Raw genomic sequence first — 25,353 nt, forward strand, 5'->3', positions numbered from 1 at the left:
CTCAGGATACTGAACCCAGCAAACTCAAAGGTGGAGAAAATGTATCGGGGCTATGAAACAAAAATTATGATTAAAGATCAGCTGCATACGAACAAAGACATTTTATTTTTCAGTATTTGTACAAAGCGCCTTTATACAGAGGAATAACATAAAAGTCTATTAATAGGAAAAACAAAAACATTTTTACACAAAGCACCTTGGAAACTGAAGGCATTATTCAGGTCTATGCACTGCAATTGTTGGCCCTTAAAGCCGCCCTCTGTAGAGGAGCGGAGGAGCGTCTCCATAACTTTAAATATCAAATTAATTTAATTTAGGCATTCAGCTGAAAAGGTGAAACTCATATGCAGATTCATTACAAACAGAGAGACATGTTCTACATTTATTTCCAATCATTTTCATGATTGTGCAAATGTAAATATTACATAAGATCCGTAAAAAAAAAAAAAAAAATCATGGGGAAGGCTGCTGATCTGACAGCTGTTCCTGACACACTTCACCAGAGGGGCAACTCACAAAAGGTCATCGCTAAATGACCTACTGCGAACTCTGCAGTTCACAGAGTTTGCTATCTAAACATATTGATGGAAAGTTAAAGTAAATTAAGAGCATGGTGGAAAAAAACCTGTTCAAAAGTGGAGGATGGGGATTTGTGGACAGACTGCAGCTTCATCTTTGTGTTAAGGTACTGCTGAACCACGTCACACCTCACTGATGTAGTCATTCATGCAAAAGGAGCTCCAACCAATGATAGATGGGGTTATGACTTAAAGTACATAGACATACTTTATGCATTAATTACTTTCATGCATTGAATATTGGTTTTTGTTTGCCCTATTTAATGTTCATATCCACCCAAAATCCATCCAGAAATAATTTCTTTAGACGTATAGCTGGGTAATAAATTCATATGAGTTCCACTTTTTAGATTGAATTACTGAAATAAATACAAATTTAACTAAATTTAATTTATTAAATGCAGCTGTATGTATTTTATTACACCTGGAGTTGGAGTTTTGCTCATTTAATTATTTTTTTTCTATTTTTTTTTTTCTTTTTACTGAATAGATACTAAACCTCCCATGCAAACCATAAGCTAAATGTTCCTATAATCTCTTGTTGCCAGTTTGCAGTCCACTGCTTGGATTCTGGCAGAATGACACTTTCAGCCATTTAAAAAGCAAACTCAAAGCTTTGCAGCCGAGCAGAGTTCCTCTTTCAGTAATGCAACTCCGCAGCTCGTTCAAGCTCGAAACCTTGCGCTCCAGTGAGCGCGCTTTAGCTCGAATTGCCCCGTTGTGCACTGCTGTCGTTTAATCGGTTTTTCGTACGTGTTGCGGGTCTGTGTGTGAAGACGCCCTGCCTCCTAAATGACGACAGAGTGAAGGTGTCTGAAGCACATGATGACATCCATAGGGATGGGGGGGTGCAAATGATTCCCGTCCAGACGCAGGTATCTGAGGCGGCAGAACAAAATGCGTCAGCACGTGACCTGACTGCTAGCTCCCGTCCAGAGCTGCTGCAGCACCGGTTCATGTTGACGTGTTAGCTTACCTTAGTCGTGGCACCAGACGGTCGTCAGTCAGGTCGGCCAGCAGGCTGAATGGGCAGATCTCAGTGCCGTTGATGCCTGTCAGTAAAACAAATAGTTACAGATGCAAAATAAAAACTCTTTTTTCTATACTTCACATTCACATATACTTACGTCACATATACTTCACATTTTTAAGCACCGGTGGGTTTACTGAATTGTGGATTGTTGTGTTGCTCAGACAGCTTGTCAGCCGACTCAGTGCTATTTTAAAAATGTGATATTTTCTTAATTGAATCCAAAGTCATGTGCTAGTCGAAAATTTAAGGTGCGTACCGGCCCCATTTAGTCCGGTTTAATCAAACTCTAGTTCGTTTGTCCAGAAGGTTCGCTTCGTTTGAGGTGTGAATGCACAACCAAACTCTGATGTGGACCAGAAAAAAATCTGGTCCTATAGGTGTTGGTTCAGTTGAAGTGAACTCTGGCGCTGCTTGAACGCATATGTACATAAAAGCTGAGCAGAAATCGCTCCAAAGGCAGAAAGCAGATTATAGCGCAAGACATTCTGGGTAAATGTAACCAAAACAAATGCGCAAAGTCTATTGTTTGCAGGAGAAATGGCTCGTGGTCGTTTGCCAAAGACAAAAGAGAAACTCTATAACCTCTAAAATCTGACACCATTCCAATTTTGTTTATATTTTGTGAAGAAGGAAGTTGTGTCTTCATCTGAGGGTTTTTACATTGTTTCCTTCAGTAGTTCTTGGTGCAGTGCCCCCACAGGCGAGGAGGTGGTTCTGCATCTCCTCGTCTGTTCTTGTCCAAACCCGTTTACCCACAGGAGAGTGAAATCAAACTGCACCAGTAATATTAGCACCAGTGAGTAGAAGAGCGTCACTTACTCTCAATGCTGTTGTGGTTGAGGTGGAGGTGCTCCAGGTGATTGTTGAAGAGGGGAATCACTGTGAGCTGGTTGTGAGCCAGCTGCAGGTCCAGCAGGCTGGTCAAGTTGAACACGGCCTTGGGAACTCCTTTATCGCTCAGCTGGTTGTAGTTGAGCCTCACAAACGCCAGGTGGGTGAAGTCCTTGAAGTAATCTCTGGACAGCACAGGCATGCAGGATATAAACAAAGCTGGTACCCCTCAGAAAATCAGCCTATACTATATATGTTTTTGACTCAAATTTGAGTCAAAAACAGCTTTCTACATCTAAATTTAACTTTTTGTTGCATTGAAGGAAACTGCAGAAGGATTTAAACTGCCAAACATATTTTGCATTTCAGAGTTTTTAACAGTTTGAGATAAAAAGTGTGCACTTTCAACTAAAGAGGAACATACGGAGATACGAATAGCTTTGAATGTAGATTTCTGGTTCATATCTGCAATGTTCAATGCTCCAAACATAAATCTTTCTGACAGCGGCGCAAATCTTAGAAATCTTAATTTCTTTGGCAACATTTCAGCCCATGTGTGTGTCCAACACTGTCACAGTACACTGGAGTTATTCACACATGTCCGTTAACCAATGTTTGCATCCTGAGTATTTACTTTGGTATGTCATCTATGCGGTTCTTGTCCAGGAACAGCTGGATGAGGCTGTTTGGCACTCCAGCGGGCATCTTCTTCAAAACGTTGTGCGCCAGGTTGAGCTGCATGAGGTTCTTCAGGTCCTTGAGTGTGTTCTTTCCCAGGCCACTGTCGCTCAGCTGACCGAGAAGACACCACACACTGAAAATCTACTTCCCATAATGCAGTTGGCTCTCCTGCCTGTGCAGGGTGCCAAATGTGGTTCACCTGGTTGTAGTGCAGGTCCAGCAGAGTCAGGTTCTCCAGCTTGGTGAAGGCACCAGCGGGGATCTTGGAAATGCGGTTCCTGTCCAGACGAAGCTGCTCCAGACTTGTCGGGAGGCCTGACGGTACTTCATTCAGCTGGTTTCTCTGGACATAGAAATACAGCAGACCCGGGATCTTCTCAAAGACCTGCAGACATGGGGAACAGATTGGCATTTTAAACCAGTTTTTTTTTTTTTTTCCAGATTTTTAGAGGCTTTAAAAGACAAAAAAACCATCGGATTAACCTGTTTGTCTATTTTCTGGATGCGGTTGTTTGCCAGATTGATCCAGCGGACCTCAGTAGCATTGTTAAAGGCCTCTGCAGTGAGCTCAGAGATGTAGTTGTTCTGTAGGTACAGGTAATGAGTTCTGAATGGGATGACCGGGACCACACGGATGTTCCGGTTCTCACAGTTGAGAGAATTTGGGTAGCTTGGGAGACATAAACACTCTCTGGGACAATCAGAGTAGATGGAGGGTGGGCCGAGGATGGGTGGAGGGAAATCTGTGGGCTCCTGGGGTTCGGCCACAGCTGGCTCCACACGCTTGGGGACAAAAGGCTTCCTGGTGGTGGCTGGACGCCTGGTAGGCTTCTTTGGTCGCGGTCTCTGGGCGAACACTGCTCCCATTAAGAGGAACAGGAGAAATGAAGAAATAAGTCCCACACCAGCCTTCATTGTCCTACAAGAGAACATGAAAGAGAAGCTCATTGTTTTTTTAAGTAAAATGCACAATATTGCATCAAGCAAAGAGATAAAAAGAATCACTTCAGTTCAATTACATTTAATTCTGCAAAAGAGGTTTTAAAGTCATAAATTCCCTAAGAGAAAATGGATTAGTTATTATCCTATTAATTACTGGGACAAGGATAGGTTTAATTCATGTTAAATCATAAATTAACTTGAAAGAACATGATATTGTTACAAGCCTGATTGCTGCCAGAGTTGCAGAATCAAGAAGTCACTTAAATTTAATCTGTCTGACATCAGGATTAGGCTCAAAGGTCACAGATTAAAAACCTGTCACGCTTCAATCTAAAGAAAGTCAAAAACAGACAAGAAATAAAACGGCCGACTATCTGTCTTGAAAGGATTACAAAACCATTTCTGAGCTTTATAAGTTCATCAAACCGCAATGAGCGTCATCAGTGGAGAAAACATGGACCTGTGGAGAACCAGAATGACTCCAACAGGATATTAGCGACTCATCCAGAAGTCACAAAACAACCCAGAACAACATCTAAAGTGCTTCAATCCTACCGTGCCTCATTTGATCTGACGTCATGACGAGAACAGTCCAAAAGGCCTCACAAGGCAGAGTTCAAAGGTCAAAACTACCGCTGGTTTTCTGCCCACATCCAACTGTGACATGAAAGCAAAAAGGAGAAATCTCAAGAGACAAACTATTTTTACACCACTCTTATGTGACTGACAAAACTGAAAAGGTTTATTTGTCTATTACAGAATTTATTTGTGGAAAAATACCAGTCGCTCTTTACTGGAAGGATGAATTAGACTTTCATAACCAACACCGGCTCTGCACAGCCAGCAAGCAGCAGGAAGATTTATTCTCCTGAGCTGCATTTAAAACCACCTCTCAGGTGACTATTGCTGGTCTTTTCCAATGCGTAATTCATGAAAATGTAAATGTATTTTGCTGGCGTTGCCTTTGAAATCAGGCATAACACCTGGAGAAACTATTTGCTCCCCAGTACAAGCCGAGGTGAACGCCAGAGATCTGAGTTAGATAACACACTTTCATGACGTGTGCAAAAGCAGTGAAATCCTTCAGTGGATCTGGGATCTTGTTTGGGTGCATAGAGAAAAAAGCCAGACTGACTAAAACAAAACAGACAAGCAGAATAATTTACACAATTATCCATGTCTTTGTTATGAGAAGAGGATATTCTGAAATAACTCACTCGTTGAATCTGAATAAAGATTTTGTTCAAACGTCTAAAACCTTAGAATTGATCTCCTAATGATCATGATCTGTTATTTGGTTCTGTAAATCAGTGCCGCAAGACTCGACTTTCTTACCGGCTCATTTGGTGATTAACTTTTTGTGCTTTGGAAAACAAATGACTAAATCTTCTCTTCACAGCTTTTATTTAAGGCGACGATTGCAGTAAATGATGTCACTGTTGATTTGTTGTTGCAGTTTTTGTCCCCAATTTATTCTGAGTTCATTGTTTTCAGCATCTCAGGCTTGGAAAATACTGTGACGTTGCTCTTTTCTCTTTTATTGCACGTGGGACAGAAGCACATTTATTTCAGGCTCCCCAAAAACTGGTCTCATTAGAGGAGTTTAAGGTCAAATATTTTCATTTTGTTCTTGCAGAGAAAGAAGATGGTTGCCATACTTGACTGTCAAAATTTCTTTTTATCAGCTTTGAAGTTCATCATAGCTCCTTGGCAAGAGGATATTGCTCCCGTTGCTTGGATTCCTCGCGTGCCGCCAGGTTCTGAGTCTTAACTAAAATCATACTGTTTCTCCCTCCACTCCATGTGACTGCTGTTTTTCCACATCCACACACTTCTTCCTCACACATCAGCTTTGATCTTCAGCCATTGTCAAGTCTCAAAGACTTTTCTTTGAGACTCAGATGACAAAACAGAGTGTGAGTGAATTTTCCAAAACATATCCTAATTATTTAGGAATAGTAGTAGGGTGTTATAAAATTTACTTTAAGGAATTAAGCTAGGGTCACTATGAGAGCTGAAATGCCTTTGCTTTATAGGGAAGGATGGAACTGGGTGTTTTGTTTTTTTTTGTTTTGTTTTTTTTTTTTGTCAAATTTGAGTAAATTGTTAAAGAAGATAAGATAATGATACATAAAATGCTACAAAAAATTGAATAAAATCTGCAAATCAACATCGTCCAGAGAGAAGGCTGTGGTGGGCAAATTTAAAGACATTAATGTAGGTACCACAATAGAATAGAATAGAATAGAATAGAATAGAATAGAATAGAATAGAATAGAATAGAATAGAAAAATCCTTTATAAATCCCACAGTGGGGAAATTGACTTGTTACAGCAGTACAGTAACAAAATATATCCCATTGAATATAAAATAACAAAAAAATAACTTTATATTAATAATTACTTACAGACAGAATATATTTAAAATTAAATAGAAACCTGAAAATCTGGGAGATTTTAAATAGCGAATACATAAATACAGAATATATTCATTTATATGTACATTTCACAACTTTATAGCTCACGTGTAGGTAGCCTACATAATTTAAATCTGCTAAGCTATTTGCTCCTTAATGACCAGATGAAAAAAAAAGTCCTTGTGATAAATTAGTCTGCTTGCATGAGGGAATCTTTGCTGCAGATTCTTCTTCGACACACCCAGTTTTCCTTTTCAGCAGCAGAACAGAGTGGGAGGATTTTTAAAGGGTAATGTAACCCCTGATCTTTAGAAATATAGTTTACAGATGTGGAAACGAGCTCGGCTGTGTGCAGGAGGAACACAATCAACAAAATCTGATTCAGTGAAGGGACTCGGCTTGCACAGAATGGGTGTGCAGAAGTATTTTTAACGAGCAACATCCTGGACAGGCAAAGACGCCCTGCTGGAAATAATCACCACAAAACTTTAAGGACAAGTCTCCAACTCTGAGGCACCAATGATTCCTGATCGCATTGGCGTTGGAAAACTGCCCAGTTTTTTTAGACTTTATGTCACTGAAGTGATGAAGTGGAGGATCCAAAAGGAGGCAGGCTGATTAAGTAGAGCAATGCATTTATTTTAACCAAGGAAGAAACTACTTGTCCAGTGAGGTTTTAACCTTTACAAAACCGTTGTTCAGTAATCAATGTATAATTATTTAAATCAGTACAGTTTGATCAGTCTACAGATAATCACAAAATTAATGTTTTTCAAGTAACTTGATTTGAAAATTCAGTTTCGTGAAAAAAAATTGAATGTTGCATAAACTCACTGAAAGCAATTCTGAAAACAATTTTTGATACAGAAATGCTACGCCTATAAAATCATGAGGAAGACTGCTAAACACCTTCCATGACGAGGATACGGCAAAAAAAAGTTACTGCGACAGAACAGAACAGAGTGTCGTATCTGAACATTTCATCTGAAAGTTAACTGGAAGCAAAAACTGTGGCAGTCCTTGCTGCTGCGGCAAGAGGAATAATTACAGGCTTTAGTGTAGTCTATCCAAGATTTTGAAATGATCCACAAAGTGTGAACTGGAGTTATTACTTCACTTGTACACACAGACTTATCCAGGAAATGGGTGACAAGTGTTGAATTCATTGTTTTCCTTCTGAGGAAGAGGAAACAGCAGAATCGTCTCACCTGGGGAAAAGAGGAATAGATGGTACCGCTACAGTGTTACTTCAGTGAATTTCAAATTTCACTTGGAAATCAAGATCCCAGAGTCTGGAAGAAGAGTGACTCCAAGCTGCTGGAGGTCCAGATTAAAGTTTCCACAGTCAGAGATGATTTAGAAAGTCGTGTCATCTGCTGTGTTGGTCCACTTTATCAAGTCCAAAGTCAGAATGAATTGTCAGAGCACTTCGAGCCTCTGCTGATGCCTCGTGGAGTTCCTGATTTTATTTTCCATCAGGACTCGCTGCCAAAAGTAATCATTTCTGAGTTTATGACCATGGTATGACTGTGATTGGTCAGAAGCTGGTCCGATCCAGAAACGAGAACACAAAAAGAGTCTATGGAGTCAAGAGGAAGATGAGAGACAGCAGGAGCAGAGCTCCAGATGAGCTGAAAAATATTTGTGTTTGTATTTTCACAAATATAATGAAACTCAAACTGTGTTGTAATGAATCTCCCTTCATCAACGTCTTGAAGATTTAGAGAAAGAGTGACCTACTTGTCACTTTACTTATTTTGTTTGGTTGAACTCTATGTGGTTTATCTGGGTATTGCCTGCATGAATATTTTACTGTTATCTGCTGATTTGGGTTAAAAAAATTTGAGAAAAATATGAAGTATTTCAGATTTTGAACTACAGATGATAAAATGCAGCCGACATTTCTTAAAGACCATAGAAACATCATGTTAACTTCTGGCTGTGTAGGAAACCTGCAGCGCCCTGCAGCGCCGCATTTCTTGCAACATTTAGTGTGCATAACACAGAAGTCGCTCACACTAGGTGTGAAAACCAGAAATACAATCAAAAACCTGCAAAGAAGAATGACACTGGAGATCAAGACAAACAGAAAGAAGCTAAACTCAAGGAATAAAACATAATAGCAAAACTAAAAAAAGACAAATAAAAGGGAAGCTAATGGAAAACAAAACAAGGTCCCACAAAAACAAAATGACTGACACATCACATAAACATCCCACGGCAGGAATGAGGTTCTGATCCAGAGGCTCTGCCTGAAAAAACACGTCTGAAGTTTCCTGTGTTCCCTGGCGTTGCCCTTCCTTTTTCCCTCTCAGAGCTTCACAGCCCTTTAGTTTGAAACCAGAACCAGCTTTCTGTTCCCTCTTTCTGCTATTCTGTGTGGAGAAATCTGGCAAACACTTAAAAACTGTGAGTGTCAGAGAGGCTTGATTCATTGCTATGTTATGTGTCGCCTTGATAAGTAAGTCTGACTGAAAAACACGCGATTTGGACTTGGAGGACTATGTTCTTGGAGTCCATTAAGCATGACTCACATGGCAAACCATCTAAGCAAACAGTAACTGCAGACTAAAATGTCACTGTATGAGTCGTTCTAAACTCTTTTTTCTGCAAAGTCATGTTTTATTCTTTTTAAGTAAAATCCAGATTTTTGGAGGGAAAATATCATTTAAAGCCCTTGTTTTTATAAAACAGATAAATAATTTCTATGAGCCCATTTTGACAACAATAAAGTCTAGCTTTGTCTGTTTTATAAACAGGAAGTGAGTGCCATGTATTGTCATCTGGAACCACAGTTTTTAAAGAGCTATTGTTATATTAAAAAAAATGACAACCCTAATCCTAACCCTACCCTAACCCCATAAAAAAAAATCTTTTACATCTTGAAAATGTTTAACAATTATCTTGAAAAGTACAAAATTCTTAAAAATAAAGCAGGAAGGAAACAACTAGATCACCGAGGAGACAGAAGCATGGCGAGTTTAATATTTTTCACATAAAAGAAACACGTTCTTTTACAGAGAGTTTTACATTCGATGTAAATACAGAATATCTGCTGATGTCCAGAGTTCATGTAAAGTCTCTAGCCTCCAAAGTCCCATCTGAATGTTGAGGCATGATAATTAACCCCAGCTGTAAGTGTTTTTTTTTCCCCTGTGCCTGAGCCAAATGAAGGGGAGAGTGTTCGACATCTGCAGTCTGATTTTACATTAGTGCATTAACATCCTTTCTATCCACCACATGGGACCTCTGAACATGTTGTTCTCCATCTAACTGGATACAGACCTGTCACAGACAATGTCCTCGTAAATAACACATCTAAAACAATTTTACAGTAATGCTGCTAATCTGTATGAATAAAACACAGGCTGATCAGATTTAAAAATATGAGACTTGCATTATCACTTCATGAAATGATGGCACAGAGGAGGCTACCCTAGTGAAACAATTGTTGGGACAATCAAAGCAATAATGTTAGTCAGAACTGGAGCAGAAATTATTGCACTTTATCAATCTTCTTGCCGTTTGTTCACGAGCTGTCAGTTACCTCTGGTGACTCAAGGCGTCACACATCACAGAGCTTTTAAAAACTTTGGTAAGGTGCCCGTTTGTTGAGTGTCCACGCTTTCTCCTCTTCGCTGGATGAATGTATAAACATCACCTTGCTGTCACTATATTTATAGGTCCAAGTTTGGGGTTTAAATGTAACATCACTACTCCTCCCAACCTTCACCTGTTCTCTTAAGCTACTTGATTGCTTTCATCCACTCTTGTAACATGCTTCTTGATTTCACACTTGAAATTGAACATTTCCGTCTTTATTTAGTCCTGAAAACAATTGAAAATCTTATACTACACATATGCCCTTTAAAAGTCATATGAAGAATACAATGCAAAGTCTGGGAAAAAGATTTAAGAATTATTAAAATTTTGGTCTGACCTGTGAACGCCAAACATCTCAAAATGTATTTGCATTCAGCAACTAACTTAGTATTGAGGCCATTTAAAAAAAAAAATCTCTCATAAAATACTCCATCTGTGCAAAATTAGCTTGCTTCCGATGCTTAAGTCTATCAAACCACAGATTTAAACATTTGAGTGAGTGCACTCCTGTTTTTTAAGGAATGCTGAGTTAGAAAAAAAAAATAGCAATTTCAATTCATTTGTTGCACCGGTCACAGTATTTAATAAAAGCTTTTGTTGCAGCAGGCCTTAGTAATAAGCTTTTTCCCTGCCTCTCTTTTGTTTTGGTCAAGTAGGAATAGTCATTCGCTGGTCCAGAGTCAAGATCAGTACTTTGCCAAAACTCTGGAGCTTTGGACAAGAGACAGAAATTTCTCAGCCGAAATTAATTATCTGACTTTGGCAATTTGTGCGACCAAATGGCTCAGTTATGATGCTGTTGTAATTGTCCGACTGTGGAGTCTAGCCAGTCTCACATAAATAATATCAAACCTTTTAAGGAAAAAAGATGAACTATTTGACCATAAAATCAGCTACAAAAATATTAAAAGCAAAAAAACTTTCCATACCTGATAGCCTGTTGTTCTGTCCACACGTTCAGTATATTTGAACTTTTTGCCCTGACTGGTGCCTCTAATGCCAGCATCTTTATTCCAAGAATCAGTGAAGATTGATTTATGTTTACTTTTGAGCATTCTTTCCACATTTCAGATACTGTTTAATGTAGTTTATCCACCTAGAGCATGAGGGATCAGAACAAAATGTGCTTGATTACAAAAAAAAAGAAATATAAACTTGCATTCCAAGGAGATTTCCAGACTATTCCTTTCCACTTTTATAACAGCTTTTGGTTCACACCCACCTAGGAGCTGCATCCACCTGAAATCAGTCCAGAGGATTTCAAGTCGACGAGTAAAATGCTCCCTTTTCACTGAAGCCTTGAAGAGCCACATCTGCATCACGCAAAGTCACGAGATCTGCATTTCGCAAAGCTGAAAATCTGCAATTTGCATTTACTTTAATGCAGAAGCAGTCATGCTCACTGACTGATGGATTAAAAAGCCGAGGTGTGGCGGACCCAAAGTGTCCCTGCAGCACCCCGGAGGACAGAGCACCACTTTGTATGTTGCAGTGTTTCTATAGAAACCCGCTCAGCTGTTCCTGTGCTAGGATTCGGTCCACAAACATTTCCCTCTGCCCCTCTGCCTCCTTCTGCTGCACACAAAACACTCCTGACTGCTGCCAACTTTTACTGATTATGATTCCTCGTGAAAAATCCCCCCGACTGGACAACAAACAAACTTTCTTACCTGTCTCTGGGACCTGCCCTCTTTTGTCAAGTCACAAGTTAGTGTCTTTATTCCTCTCTGCCTCTCACACTCCTTTGCTACCCCTCCCTCCTTCTCTCTCACTCTCTCTTCCTCTGTTCGCTTCCCTCCCCTCTTTCACTCCTTCTTGCTGGACAGGCCTGCCTTTTGGGTTTGTTCTCTGGCTCCGTCCCCTTTGAGGGTCACAGTGGTCCCCCCCCTCCTCTGCTCTGCTCAGCTCGGCTTCGGTCCAAGAAGATTTAATCTTAATCCCTTCTGGAAAGCTGCAGTTTCTTTCATGTGACGAAAATGAGTCATGATTTGTTATAATTGTGTTCCTCCCCAAACGATGGATGGATGAGTCCCACAAAACAGAAAACAACACAATGTGCCATGGATGTTTGCAAATGTGTGCAAATGCAAAACTCTCCATGAAATGTTGTAAACAGTGGAGTTCTGTTTAGGAAAGTCCAGCTGAAAGTACATCTCCCACCCACTGCACGTTGTTAGGATGACAACACACAGATGTGCTTTTGCATCTTTCCACCGATGCAATCGTCCCACCGACGTTCTGGCATCCGTTCAGTTTCCATTAAATTCCCAGAGCATTTTGGTCATTCTCAAGGAAGCTATTCAAGTGCGGGTGAGGTAGCAGATGTAGTGATGGAGCACAGGAAGTGACGCGGAGTGAGACCGAAATTAAAACGCGTTTAACTTCATGCGATCCATGTGGCTCAGGGTGGGGGTGTGTTTGCATGACTGCCATCCTGCAGCATGAGACGCAGCTGTGAGCTAACGGGACGATCACAGTTGTGGATCGGATTCTTAAACATGTTCCTCCACTTCTTCCCTCTCTTTCGTTACTCCTCCCTCCAGGAGGCTTTTGCCAGTCTTCTGGTCTAATACCAGGTCCGGATAAAACTAAACTTGAAAAAGGAAAGGATCACATAAGGCACACAGAAAAGGGTTTATGTAATCAATACGTCACTTTCTTGGTAAGTGTTTTAGTGACCTCCTCTATCAGCTAACAGGTTGGAGGAACGCCTTCCATTCACTTCCCTGGTTACATGAAGTGAGCTCATGTCTGATAAAAGTTTGGATGCTTTCCTGTTTCAAGCATAAGCTCATCCGAGCTGCCTCTGCTGCAAATTTAGTAGCAAGTGCTCTACGCTAAAGTGTTTACTCTCTTACAGATGACTTCTGGTTTTGATCATTTTGTCACATAACACAAGAATAACCAGAGTAAATATAAAATGATGTATAAAATTTATGATTTAATTTATTTATTGGGGAAAAAGCTGTTTTTAACCAATATTTTTATATATGTATTTTTGGAAAGCTGAGTTCATAAGTTCATTTTCGCTGGCCATACCCACTTCCACAACTGCAGTTAAATAGAGCATCAACATGATGATAGGAACAAATTCAGCAACATTTATGAGTAATTTCTGAGGTGACTGGACTTCAGAAAACCACTCAGAGCTTCAATCCACAAAAGGAGAAAACATTTAACAGTGAACCCGTCAAAAATGCTCTAAGAGTGCATCAAGTGACACCAAGGAAGTCACTGAAGAACCCAGAACAACAAATATATATTTACTAAAACTGCCACCATGTTGTGACAGGAGACAGATAATCTGTGAAAAGTTCCTCCCCCAGCACCCCTATTGTCACCTGCAGAAATGCCCTGCTCCCAGTCAGAACAACCAATCAGAGCCAGGAGGAAGGTCTTAGCGTTGTCAACCAGGCTTGTGTATGTGCTGTTGACACCCTTGCACAGCACAGAACGCACAAGCTCAAGATTTCCAACTTGCTACAACTGTGCTAATGACAGTGGAACAACGTAAAGCTACACGAAAACTGCTTATCTGATGCCACCGACAGCTGATGACATCAGATGAACATTGTGACGTAGGATGCTAATGCTAGTTAGCATGCACCATTGTGGGGAACGTGTAATCCAGCAGAAAACAAGAGGTAGGGTGTAAGCAGTGCATACATGAAAACATTTGACAGCGCTAAGACCCTCCTCCTGGCTCCGATTGGTTGTTTCTGATTGAGCTGTGTATTTCTGCAGATGTCAGTAGGACCACTGTGAGGAGCTGGAATTTTTTCTCAGCTTTTCTGCCTCATATTATTGTACTCTCAGGACATAGTGACACTTTTTTATATCAAATATGTAAATAACACATTTACAAACATTTCCAGCAGCAGCTTTAAGACCTCGTCGCCCTTTTAATGCTCTGCTTTGAGAACAATAAAAATGCTGCTTCCTGAGGAGCAAGGTGCATTGTGTCGTAATCCATCACCACATCTAAAACAGTTTAACTCACATATGAGGATCCAGTTTTTTAATTTAGAAGCTCACATGAAATCGCACCTGTGTATTGTAGCTAATTAGTGTGTAGCTTTCAGGGTGTGGGAGGAAATGATGGGCCAGTGGCGTAACTCTTGTCAGGGCTGGATTCAACCTGTTAATTCAAAATGGGAGATCCATATTTATAGACTGAAAGCTGCTTACACTCTAGGAAATCGTAAGGCGGATGTACCTCACAGTGCTATTACGAACCACAACAGCTGTTTTCCAACCAGATGGAGAGAGGAAGACGGACTGCAACCCGAGCCCAAAATGTGTTTAATCATCTGGAACTTGTCCAAGAACGGTCTGTTCAGTCATATTCCGAGTGATTTGCGTCATTAAGTTGTTTTGCTTAGATGAGATACCGAGACTGCCAGAAATGTTCCCACAGAATAAGACTAATATCCTTACAGTTTGCAGACAGCTTTGCTGGAACAACGAAGAGAAGACGGCGTCCTGAGAGAACAACGCAGACAAAAGAGGCACAGCGGGGCAAACGGGTTAAAATTTAATTCCACAATATTACAATTCAACCTGGAGAGACTCACGCAGGGAGAGAGAGAGGGATTAGGGTATTTAATGGATGTGGAACAAAATAATGAGAACAGAAATGATAATAATAGAATTAGTCTTTGGCGGTCGGACCCAGACGGAAGACATGGCTCTAGAATGCGCTGACTGAGAAAGAGCTGCGATGCCTAGGGATTACTAGGGATTAGGGATGTCTTCCCCCCGGGCCCGGACGCTGGTGGTGGAGAGGTCGTCAGGGACTGAGCGGATATGGTGGAGTAGTGACTGAAGGTGGAGGAGGGGCGACGGCGGCGGCGGGACGAAGCTTGGCCAGAAAGCGGGCGCGGCCGGACGGCCGGACTTTATGAAGGAAGCGGCGAATGATGATTGGGGGAGATTGGTGAGGGATGCTGCCATCTGGATGCGATGCGGCTTGATTAGATGAGCAGGTGAGGTCGGTCAAGTCTTCCAGGCTGAATTTCCGCTTAAACTTCATATTTGCAAATCTCACTCATAATTTAAAGATGATTGTAGTGGTTTTAGTTGCTATCTGATATAGACAAGTGGAATAATCCTCAGTGGTCATAGAAATGTAAAACAAAAAGACTTAGTCAGTCCAGAGAGTTCAACAACAATGTTCTAAGAAATAAATACAAACATTAAATATTTCCCATGGATGACTTTCTAGCAGACTGCAAGTTTAGCAAATTTCTTTCACAAATGAACATTTGCAGCAGGAACCTTTAAAAATGCAATTCAAGTGTTTTCTTTGAAGGAGGCCACGACTTGGACTCCTCTGTCTGAGTCAGCATCCAGTTGGACAAAATTGTATTATTTCTTTCAAACCACATTCTTCAAGCCTCAGAGAAACATACATAGAAAACAGGCCCTGGTGAAAGTAAACAAACGTGTGTAAAAAAAAAGAAAAGTAACGTATAAGGGATGTGGATGGACCTGACATGTCATGGCGTGGTTTGGGAGCCAAAACACACGGATGACGATGGGAAGCGCATCATGAAACTAGATTTTAACGATGGATCAAACTCAGGAAACGCAATAAAATCTGAGAACAACAAAGGATCTGAGAACGGAAAGAAGTATCCAAACAGAGTTTGATTACTGAAGATGATCCTGGTGACTTAATGAACAGATGAGGAACACCTGTGGGAGAACATACAACTAAGACACTTAATTTGCTAAAAAAAAAATAAAAAAAAATCCAAAAAACATGCTGGCTCACTGCTTAATCTAGAGACTAAATCATTTTTTTTAGATTTACTAAGAAAGATCATCAGTGTCTGAGGGAACCAATAACGGACACAGGAAAAAAAAATTCAAAATGGGTTTTTGTTCAGAAATGACAACAAAGCTCCAAAATAAGGAGCCACAAACGATGGATGGCACTTAATCAAGGTTGAGTCCTCTGCTCTGCTTTATGCTACAATTAGAAACTCACTCACTGATGGTGATAAACTCCGTTGTAACCAAAGCTGCCATGGACAGACTGACAGAAGCAAGGCTGCTTTGTCTGGAAGGCCACCAGGTGAAATGTCCTGTCCAAGGAAACAATGGCAAAATGATTGAGCCAAAACCAGCGGCTCACTGGGAGAAACCACCTAAATCACTAAGAGAGGTCGACAAAACACAACTCTACTTAAAAAGTAACTTTCAAAATATTAACTGAGCAAACAAAATATACTCACAAAACTGACCAAACTCAAAGGCAACTGAGGAGAAGTTACATAATTTATAAATGGTCGGACCATTTAAGCAAAATGTATAGATAAAACTAACTAACGTTGCATTCAGGCTACCTGGGAAGTTGGAACTATCAGCTGAATTTAACAGCAGTCTAGTTAAGAATTTCAACACGGCGACGTTCTCTACAACATCATTTTAAACTTTAATTAATTTGTTCAGCTTAGAGATGCGTTCGCTACTTTTAACAGTGATTTTGGATCCACGTTTACATGTTGGTCTTGTGAAATACACATTTCCTTAAACTGTTCATGTACGGAGCGGCCATGTTGAAACACAAAGTCTGCCTTACGAGTCGTAACTGGGGGAAGTCGAAATTGCTTCCAGCTTCCCAGTTAGAAATCCGACTACAGAAGGAGTTCTAGTTGATTTTTCCGACTGTGAAGTCGAAATGTCCCAGTTCTGAGTGCAACTTGAACGCAGCATCATACTAACTTAGACAAATAACCAAATGCATTTTAATAACCATATGCTGTTATTATCTCCACGTCTCATAATATTGTTGATAGGCTTAATTAAAGCAATTAACAGATTAAATTACTAAGATACAAAACCAATAAAGCAGTGAAGTTGATCTGATTTTTGGCATCGCTCAGTGAGAGGTCTATTAAGGCACCAAGTGAGCTTAATTCATTCAGCTATAGTAAATAAAGGTCTGAAGTAGCAGCTGATGAGACTCACATCTTTTGCTCATCAAATCAATGTCAATCAAAAGTCAGCAAGTTCAAATTCTTTTCATTTGACATAAGCAAGGTTTTAAAACAGAGAAAAAAAATCAGGAGACGCTTCCAAACCAAAACTTTATCCAGGATTTATGAAGTCAAACATTGAGCTGCCCAGACAGGCTTCAGCTCATTGGCAGTTCACACGTAGGTCACGTCACTGACTCCACCAAATGTGTTGCTTTGCTTGGTCTGTTCATGAAAATGTGAAAAGATGTCAAGAAAGCTGTGAAATATTGGCATTTTTAAAAAAATCAAACTGTACTGTAGCCGGTCTCGTCTGAGCCGCTCCGAAGCTGAACACGGACCTGAACAGAATTTCATTAGAGCTCAGTCAACCCAGCTAAACTAAACATTTATGTTATACATCCACTATAACTATAATGATATTTTACAAACATAGCACTATTAATCATGCAATAAGCTTCATTAATTACTAAAGACCCAAAGTGTTTTGTTCAGGTTACATTAACTTCACATGATTCAAATACTGATAACGATTAGAATAAAAAGAGTACATTGTCACCTAAAATAATGGCCAAAGTCGTTTTTTTAGCAAAAGTGATTTTGGGGGGAAAAAAACAACAAACAAAAAAACCATTGCCTGTTTCTTTCCAAAAGATGTTTTGGAAAAAAAGAAAAGAAAAACAAAAACTTAGGCCATTATTTTAGGAAGGTGAAAGTATTTGAATATAATTTAATCAGTATAATTTACTTGAGTTCTTACAGAAATTGTTCTGAGGCTTCTATTGATTTATTATTGATTCATATTAGAACAGAATGTACCTTTATTTATTTCTTGCCCTTTTAAAGATTTATTTCAGATCGTTTCAAGGAAAAGCTGCATTTTTTTCCTCATGTTCTCATACTTCAAATCATCCCTCCTCCTGAAGTTTGTGGAGATGTAAAGCCAGTCATGCTACCACTGTGATACTAACTATGAAACAATAAAATGCTTCAGTCAGAAAAGTCTTTGCAATCTGAAAAACATGACATCTAGTAAGGCAGATTTTTTTTTTAATTACTGCTCAAATTCAACAAAAAAAATATCTAAGTATATCGGTAAACTTAAATTTAGGCGCGTTTGGGTACCTGCTGTTAATTTGGGGGTTCTAGCTGCTTATTTCATAATCCTTCAACCAGTTAAATTCTTTATAATTTACTCACTAACTGGACTTTGAGGTTTGTATTTGGCGAATAATCAAAACTTTATAGTTAAACAAAAAAAGAAAACCAAAAACTATTTGTTCGTAAGACAAAGGCACCAGATGTGGTTGAATTATTTTTATATTTTCTAAAACATAAGATCCCAGGAGAGGATTTTATTTTTTAATTTCTACTTTGAGTTTGAATAAATACATAACATTTCAGATTTAGGTTTGAAGGTCTAAACTCCACGCAGATAATCAGTGTTGCTAAGCTAATTTTTATACTTTCATATATCTCAGACATTTTGTTTAGCTTATTGCTCATTCAATAAGCTAAATAATTGTTCTGGATAATTGTTCTGGAGACAATGCAGCAGAAACTATATTTACTTTTCATTATTTTAAGCACTGTAACAATCACCCAGATTGTAAATACTTCCAGCAGGAACTATCAGCAGGTTGCTCATTCTTTTACTTCAGGCCAGTAAGAATGACAACTACTGCCGGCTGACTCAATCAGCTGTCAGCCTAATTAAGTTAAAGTTGGCGTCTCACCAGATAAATGTTTGCAGCTGACTCATTTCGAAGAAGGGATCCTTTGAAAGTTTGCCTTGATTGCATCCAGCCCCTTGTGAAAGCAGGGTTCACACTGCTTTGGCATGTTGAGGCTTTCAAAGCCTGGCCAAGCTGCTTGGCCTCAACAGAGACTCAGCGTCTACTTTTTGTTTGAAACAAATCTCATATCCTGCAGTTTGGATTATATATATATATATATATATATATATATGTATATATGTAGTCATTCTCTACAAATATTTACAGCCTTTCCTCCTATATATATATTCTCTACAAAACCCCTTAAGGTCTGTTGAATTTTGAGTACAAACTCAAACCGGAACTGACTGTAATGACATTGACCAAGACAAAGATATCCATAATTGTGAAGTGGAAGTGAGATTTTTAAACATTTGTGACAAATAAAACTCTACCAAATGTGCAATCAGCTTGGCTGAGTGAGTCAATACTTTGTGCAGCTTATTGCAATTGAAATCCAGAGGTTGAAGTTTTGTTGCCTTTTCTTCTTTGCCAAATAATTAAAACTCAGTCATTAGTTTTCAAGTCTTGTCACAGATTCACATTTAAATGTTGCTATGAATGTTGACCAGGTTATTCTGACACAGCTGCTCTTTAATCTGCAGCCAGATTCACACTGTGCCATCCGAGGCCGTTAAAACCAAAACCTTTTGTCGTAAAAATAAAAACTCTGGTCGTGAGCAGGATTGGGTGGTCTGCGGTTGTTCAGTGTGAAAGCAGCTAATTTAATTTTCTCCCAGTGCTGTCTAGAAACAACCAATCAGAGCCAGGAGGCGGGTCTTTGCGCTGTCAATTACCCCTCCCTGCGGCACTGAATGCTCAGTCTAGTTAACATGACCAGCAATGGCGGTAAATAAAAGGTTTTCCTGTAATGATAAGTTGTTTCACCCCCATTAGCATATTTAGCAGCGAGTACATGAGGATGATTGGCAGCTCTAAGACCTTCCTCCTGGCTTTGATGGGTTGTTTTTAGTCAGGATGACTCAAGAGCGATGCATTTTTTCAGGCAGCAACAGTAGATCAGGGAGGAGGTTGATCTTTTCACAGACTATCTGTCTCATAAGAAACTGTCACAACATGGTGACAGCTTTAATAAACACTTAAAAACATATATTCATATATATATATTTATTTATAAACATTATGTACTGCAGTTTTAAGGTTGTTATTCGCTGAAAGTTGAATCTCCGTTTCATTCAAGAGTCTTTTGCAACGTTCTTCTAGGATTACCCCTTAGTTAGTTTGAGACCAACTGGCCAGTTTTCCTGTCCCTGATGAAAAGGTCGTTACCACAGCATGATGCTGCTACCACAAAGTAGATTTTTGTTTGTAGCAACTGTGAAAAACACATCCACTTCAAAATGATGCACTGCTTTGTGTTGGTCTGTCAATTTAATCTGTAGATACTTCAAAGTTTGTGTTTGCAGCGTGACAAAATGTGAAAAGGTTCAAGAGGAATGATCACTATTTGGCAGTGTAGGCTGTTGAAGTGCAGCAGCATATGTGCTTTTCCATATTGTGCTAGGTAATGTGCACATGTTTCAAGTATAAGACTCGTCTTCTTTGAAAACAGGAATGCAGAATATAGATTTCACAAGGAGTCGAGTTTAAGCTGGACCATAAGCTGCAACATTTCAAGCTCCTCTACCTTCCTCCTCTGTTTAAATGCCATAATGTTAAAGCAGAGAGATTTATTTTTGAAAAAAATTAAAATTCACAATTAGATAATTGTGAATTTTACTTTTATTTATGATATGGGTTACTTTAGAAAATCTCCTATTGATGGATGGTGAATATGCACAGCAAATTCGGAAGTGTCAGATTTCCAGTGCAAGTGTTGTATGTTAAAAATACAGTGTTAATTCAACAACATGAGTCTTAGTGAGTTAGTTTCCCTAACACTCACTAAAGAGTCCCAAAGAGTTAAACAAAGAGCAATCCAGTCCAGTGTTGATTTCTAAATTAACTCCAACAGTCTAACTCAACACTCAGTCTGGTGTTGATTTAGAAATCAACATCAGACAGTTCCTCCCACAATTGTAACATATTTGTGACATCACATCAGTAAAGGAGCAACAGATAGGATAGGGTAGGGGTGCAGCAGGCCCCTGGTATGAGGGGCCGTTTAGGACAAAATTTACGTTTTGTCTCTCACACACTACCAAAAACTCTCGCACACTCAAAAAAATTACGTTTTGTCTCTCACACACTACCAAAAACTCTCGCATACTCCAAAAAAATAGCCACGCACACTCAAAAAAATTATGTTTTGTCTCTCACACACAAACGTTAACTTCTCGCACACACACTATCAGCTCGCTCACATACACTGTACTAACAGCTCGCACATTCACAAACGTTAACTTTCTCGCTCACATACACTACCAGCTCGCGCACATACACACAAACGTTAACTTTCTCGCTCACATACACTACTAACAGCTCGCACACACACACAGACGTTTATCTCTCACATACACAAGACTAAAGTTGAACACACACACACAGTACTAAGACTCGTTTTTTGAATGTGTGAGAGCGAGACTTTTTTTGAATGTGTGAGAGTTGTCACGGAAGAGGCGGGGCATAATTTTTGGATCAAACTGCGCATGCGTAGATCCTAAACTATAAGTTTCGATTGTTGACTCACTGTATGTTGTATTACTTACTATATTTGTGCTTTAACAGCATACCATTCTGTTAATATATACTTTACACCATTCTGCGTCAGATTAACACGTTCATAGTGTTAACTTTTGACAATATACACTAGTTGTTGGGTAGATTAACACTGAAGTGTGTTTGATTTCAACTATTGTGAGTGTTGATTCAACTCTATCACAAATAACACTTTCAAAAGTGTAACTTCTACACCATCCAGAGTGGACCAATACAGACACTTTCAAAGTGTTGAATTTAACTCTGTAGGAGTTGATGGAACACTTCCAAATGTGCTGTGTGGGAAGGTCGTGTCAACTGAGCTCTTATTTAACCTCTGCAGGCTTTGCGTCCAGAATGATCTTGTTTTCACATTTCTTGGCCACAGCTTTCAGGTTAATAACAGAATAACATGACAACTAATTTCTCTCTGTGTTTTGTGTTAAAGATGAACTTAAATGAGTTTTCAGTGCATTTGGGAGAACAGAGAGAGCAGTCGGCACAAGCAGCATGTTTAAAAGCTGAGTGTGTGTTCAGCCAGGATGCTGGAGGTCTTCATCTTCCTTATAAATAGGCCTGTAAAAATGAAGCTAACAACTTCCTCTGTCATCCAGCCAAAACCACAACATCTTACAATATTGCAGCAGATTTACCCCCCAGTTCTCCTAACAACAAACAGATTCCTCACACAGCCAGGATGCCAACTCATCACCAATCTTTCATTCAGAACTGAAAAGAAAATACTTTTCATTTATCCAAATTGGTAGGACAAGAAAGTTTTAGCCAAGAGCAATCGATAAGGTCAAATGCAGGTGATAAAACAGCTTAATGACCCAAAATCCCAAACTGAATCACACTGAAGAAGAAAGAGCTTTGGTAATACTTTACTCCTTTTTTCCAAGACTCGCCTATATCAGCAAGGGTGTGTCTGAGCAGGCAGTCATGACATGACACACACCAGAGACAGAAAACTAAAGTTATTTATTGCCAACAGAAACAAGTTTCACTGTCTCCGTTCAGCTAAAGGACAGGAAAATTACTAACAACAGCCGTCCTGTTGTTGCACTTCGTGACAAGTTCACTGAAGGAATATCCCATCATATCTAATAGGCAGCAAAGTCCACTGTGAGAGGACAGACATACAAACAGATTAACATGAAACTTCATGTGTTTTTACTTCTTTTTGTTTTCAACACAAACTGCTCTGATTTTGCACATCTCTGCTTCAGTGAGGCGAAGAAATCCTCCCTGTTTGTGGCATTTCCAAGTATATTTTACCTACAATCATATTCAGGAAATTGGAATATTATTGAAAAGTTCGTCCACTTCATGAACTGAGTGCACCAAACTAAATGCAACATATATGTTAATTACACTCAGACTCATTGTTTTTATTTATTTATGATCATTTTCTGCTTAAGTCTCATGAAAACAAGATTAGCATTAGAATCAGATCAATAATGAAAAAAATATATATCATAAAAAGTATATTCAAGACTTGCTTAAATGTATTTTTTTTTCAAAAGGTACTATTAATCTGATAAATAAACCTCATCAGAAAGCATTTTTAATTTATTGAATTACTGCAAATACTTGTAAACTAGATGCAGCAAAAGACTAATTTAGTACTATGCTGATTGACAGCGATCCTTCCAAACACAAGAACGTCATTTAAAGTCTTGTTTTTGTTTTGTTTGTTTATGCATCTTTGCTGTTTCTCCAGTGAAACCATGACTGCTCTGAAACCTGCTTACCTTCATCCAGAGGAGAAATGCATCCCCTGTCTGGACGCGGCACAGACCCAACATCACTGAGGTGAACTGGAACTTTTACAGAGAGCCACAACTCATGACCCGACGTCACAAATGCTCTCTTGTCTGAATTAAAGCCAATCCCAGTTACATAATGTTTATTTTTAGTAATATATTGGTGGGATACATCTAACAGGCAGCCACACAGTCCTTACTTCTTATACAGACATGTATAAGAAAAGATTTCCTGTTCAAATCTCTTTGCAGACTCATTTATTTATTTATTTTTTACTTTAAAACAATCTGTTTTCTGCTTTGTGTGTAAGAGCTGTCCACCCCCAAGAATGTCTGCCACAATCACCCTTGACTCACGCACATGCAGCAGTTCCTCTCTCTGCACGAGGCATTTAGCTGATGAGGTCACTCACTCCTTCCTGAGCCTGAGGACAAACACACGGTTTGTTGTGGAGAAGCATCACAGGTGACCCACCTCACCCTGGACGGTCACTTTTCTCCACCTTTCCTCCAGGCAGACCGAGAGCCGCATGACTCAAAGAGAGAGTTTCTTCCCTCCGGACCTCTCAGTTCAGATACACTTTGAACTTTACATTTTTAGATTCAGATTCAAAATGCATGTTTCCGGGTAAGGATGACCCATTTATGCAACTGACTGACTAATTTTGTTTAAATAAATACATTGATTATTAACGGTATTCAATGGATTGCGTCTGGAGACACAGGAAAAAAAAAAAGTAAAAAATCGTGACCATGACTTAACATCTAGTTGTGGGCATGACTTGTTTAATTAGAGTCCACGACTTAATATTTCATTTGAACAAGTTGCGTATTTTGTGGGAACGACTTAATTATAACGAGTAATAATGGCCATGAGTAATTAAGTCATGGGCGCAAATTATGCAAGTTATCCACAAATTGTTTTTTTTTTTTCTTTTCACCAGAAGGGCTTTGCAGTCTTCTGGTGAAAAGAAGACTGCGAAGCAGTCAAACAATTGTTTGACTAACATTGTTTGTTAGTCAAACAATGTGAAATTATTTGACTAATTTCACATTGTTGCTATACTGAGTTGTTTACATTTTCTGGCATTTTTTAAAAATTCAAAATAGTAATGTTATTTATTTTGTTATTGTTAAATAAATCTCCTATTCTGTGCAGAGCCCACTGCCTTCTCGGTTATGACCTTTCACCTACTTTGCTTTTTTTCTCTCTTTTCTTCTCTTTTACTCAAAATGTCCCTGCTGGACTTTTAGATCTGATCAAAATAACTTGTTGTGGCCACAGAGGGTTTCATCTCCAAAATATCAAGAATACCAAAACTCTCTAATTTGGTAGCGTAGGGTCGTGCAACCAACTTATTATTGCTCTTCCTGTTTATACGAAAGCTGCTGACAGATCTTAAAGAATCAGATATTTACCTTATTTTGCAAATTTAGAAATTCAAAAAGCTTAAAAAAATCCATTATTATGTCATATTTTTGAGTATTAATAATGATGTTGAAGCTTTAATATGAACCTGAATGTGTTACTTTTTCAAAATAATAGTTTCAGTAAAAGTAAGAACCACTAATTATTTAACGTTTTTAGGATTTTGTTCCTCAGCAGTCACACGCAGCTTCTCCTGCATAGTAAGATGTCTCTTATCTTCTACGTATCATTGAAGATTAATCCTAATCCCCATCGTATAGCAAACTTATCATTATTTTTAGACCCCATGTTTTGCCACTATATGTTGGAGAAAACTATTCTTTAGTTCCTTTACACAACATACAACCTTATATCGAACCAAACTAACTTCCAGCTGATATATAACTTTTGGAGTGCCTCCACATCTAAAAAACATCCTTTTATAGTTTGCCTACAGTATTACAGAAATGTACTTTTACTGTTATTGTTTGTCAAAAAGATACAAAACTCTGCCTTGTACAAATGTTGATGCTCCAATGTAGACATCACCATTCACTCTTCAAACGTTGGGTATAAAAATCCAAAACGACCAGCACTCCACTATGTAAGACAGTGAACGTTACTGCACATATAGGCCAATTATTCTGAATATGAATGGGTTTTAGAAACAGAGCAACGA

The 25,353-nt window shown here is 39.1% G+C and overlaps 1 protein-coding gene and 1 long non-coding RNA gene across 2 annotated transcripts; one reads left to right on the forward strand and one right to left on the reverse strand.

Moving 5' to 3' along the window:
• Positions 1-82: 82 nt before the first annotated feature.
• On the reverse strand, positions 83-11,882 carry prelp (proline/arginine-rich end leucine-rich repeat protein). The gene is made up of 7 exons (XM_015013420.2): positions 11,755-11,882; positions 3,607-4,042; positions 3,323-3,508; positions 3,077-3,234; positions 2,431-2,627; positions 1,555-1,630; positions 83-1,457 (listed from the first exon to the last, which is right to left on the reverse strand). Exons 2-7 carry the CDS (start codon positions 4,036-4,038, stop codon positions 1,367-1,369), a joined length of 1,140 nt encoding a protein of 379 aa, XP_014868906.1. The 5' UTR covers positions 4,039-4,042; positions 11,755-11,882; the 3' UTR covers positions 83-1,366.
• A 2,319-nt stretch (positions 11,883-14,201) lies between these two features.
• On the forward strand, positions 14,202-24,431 carry LOC148159642 (uncharacterized). Its single transcript, XR_015762954.1, has 2 exons — positions 14,202-15,069; positions 23,224-24,431. It is a non-coding gene; the product is annotated as an uncharacterized LOC148159642 (long non-coding RNA).
• Positions 24,432-25,353: the final 922 nt, after the last annotated feature.

This window comes from Poecilia mexicana, unplaced genomic scaffold, assembly GCF_051168715.1.
Source record: "Poecilia mexicana isolate PSO_F unplaced genomic scaffold, ASM5116871v1 scaffold_5, whole genome shotgun sequence".
NCBI lineage: Eukaryota > Metazoa > Chordata > Actinopteri > Cyprinodontiformes > Poeciliidae > Poecilia > Poecilia mexicana.

Excerpts from the sequence above, each read along its gene's own strand:
- prelp (XM_015013420.2), bottom strand. The coding sequence starts at position 4,038 with ATGAAGGCTGGTGTGGGACTTATTTCTTCATTTCTCCTGTTCCTCTTA. Across the intron at positions 3,235-3,322 it reads TGGACCTGCACTACAACCAG|CTGAGCGACAGTGGCCTGGG; the intron begins GTGAACCACATT and ends CTTCTCGGTCAG. Across the intron at positions 1,631-2,430 it reads CAACCACAACAGCATTGAGA|GCATCAACGGCACTGAGATC; the intron begins GTAAGTGACGCT and ends TTTTACTGACAG.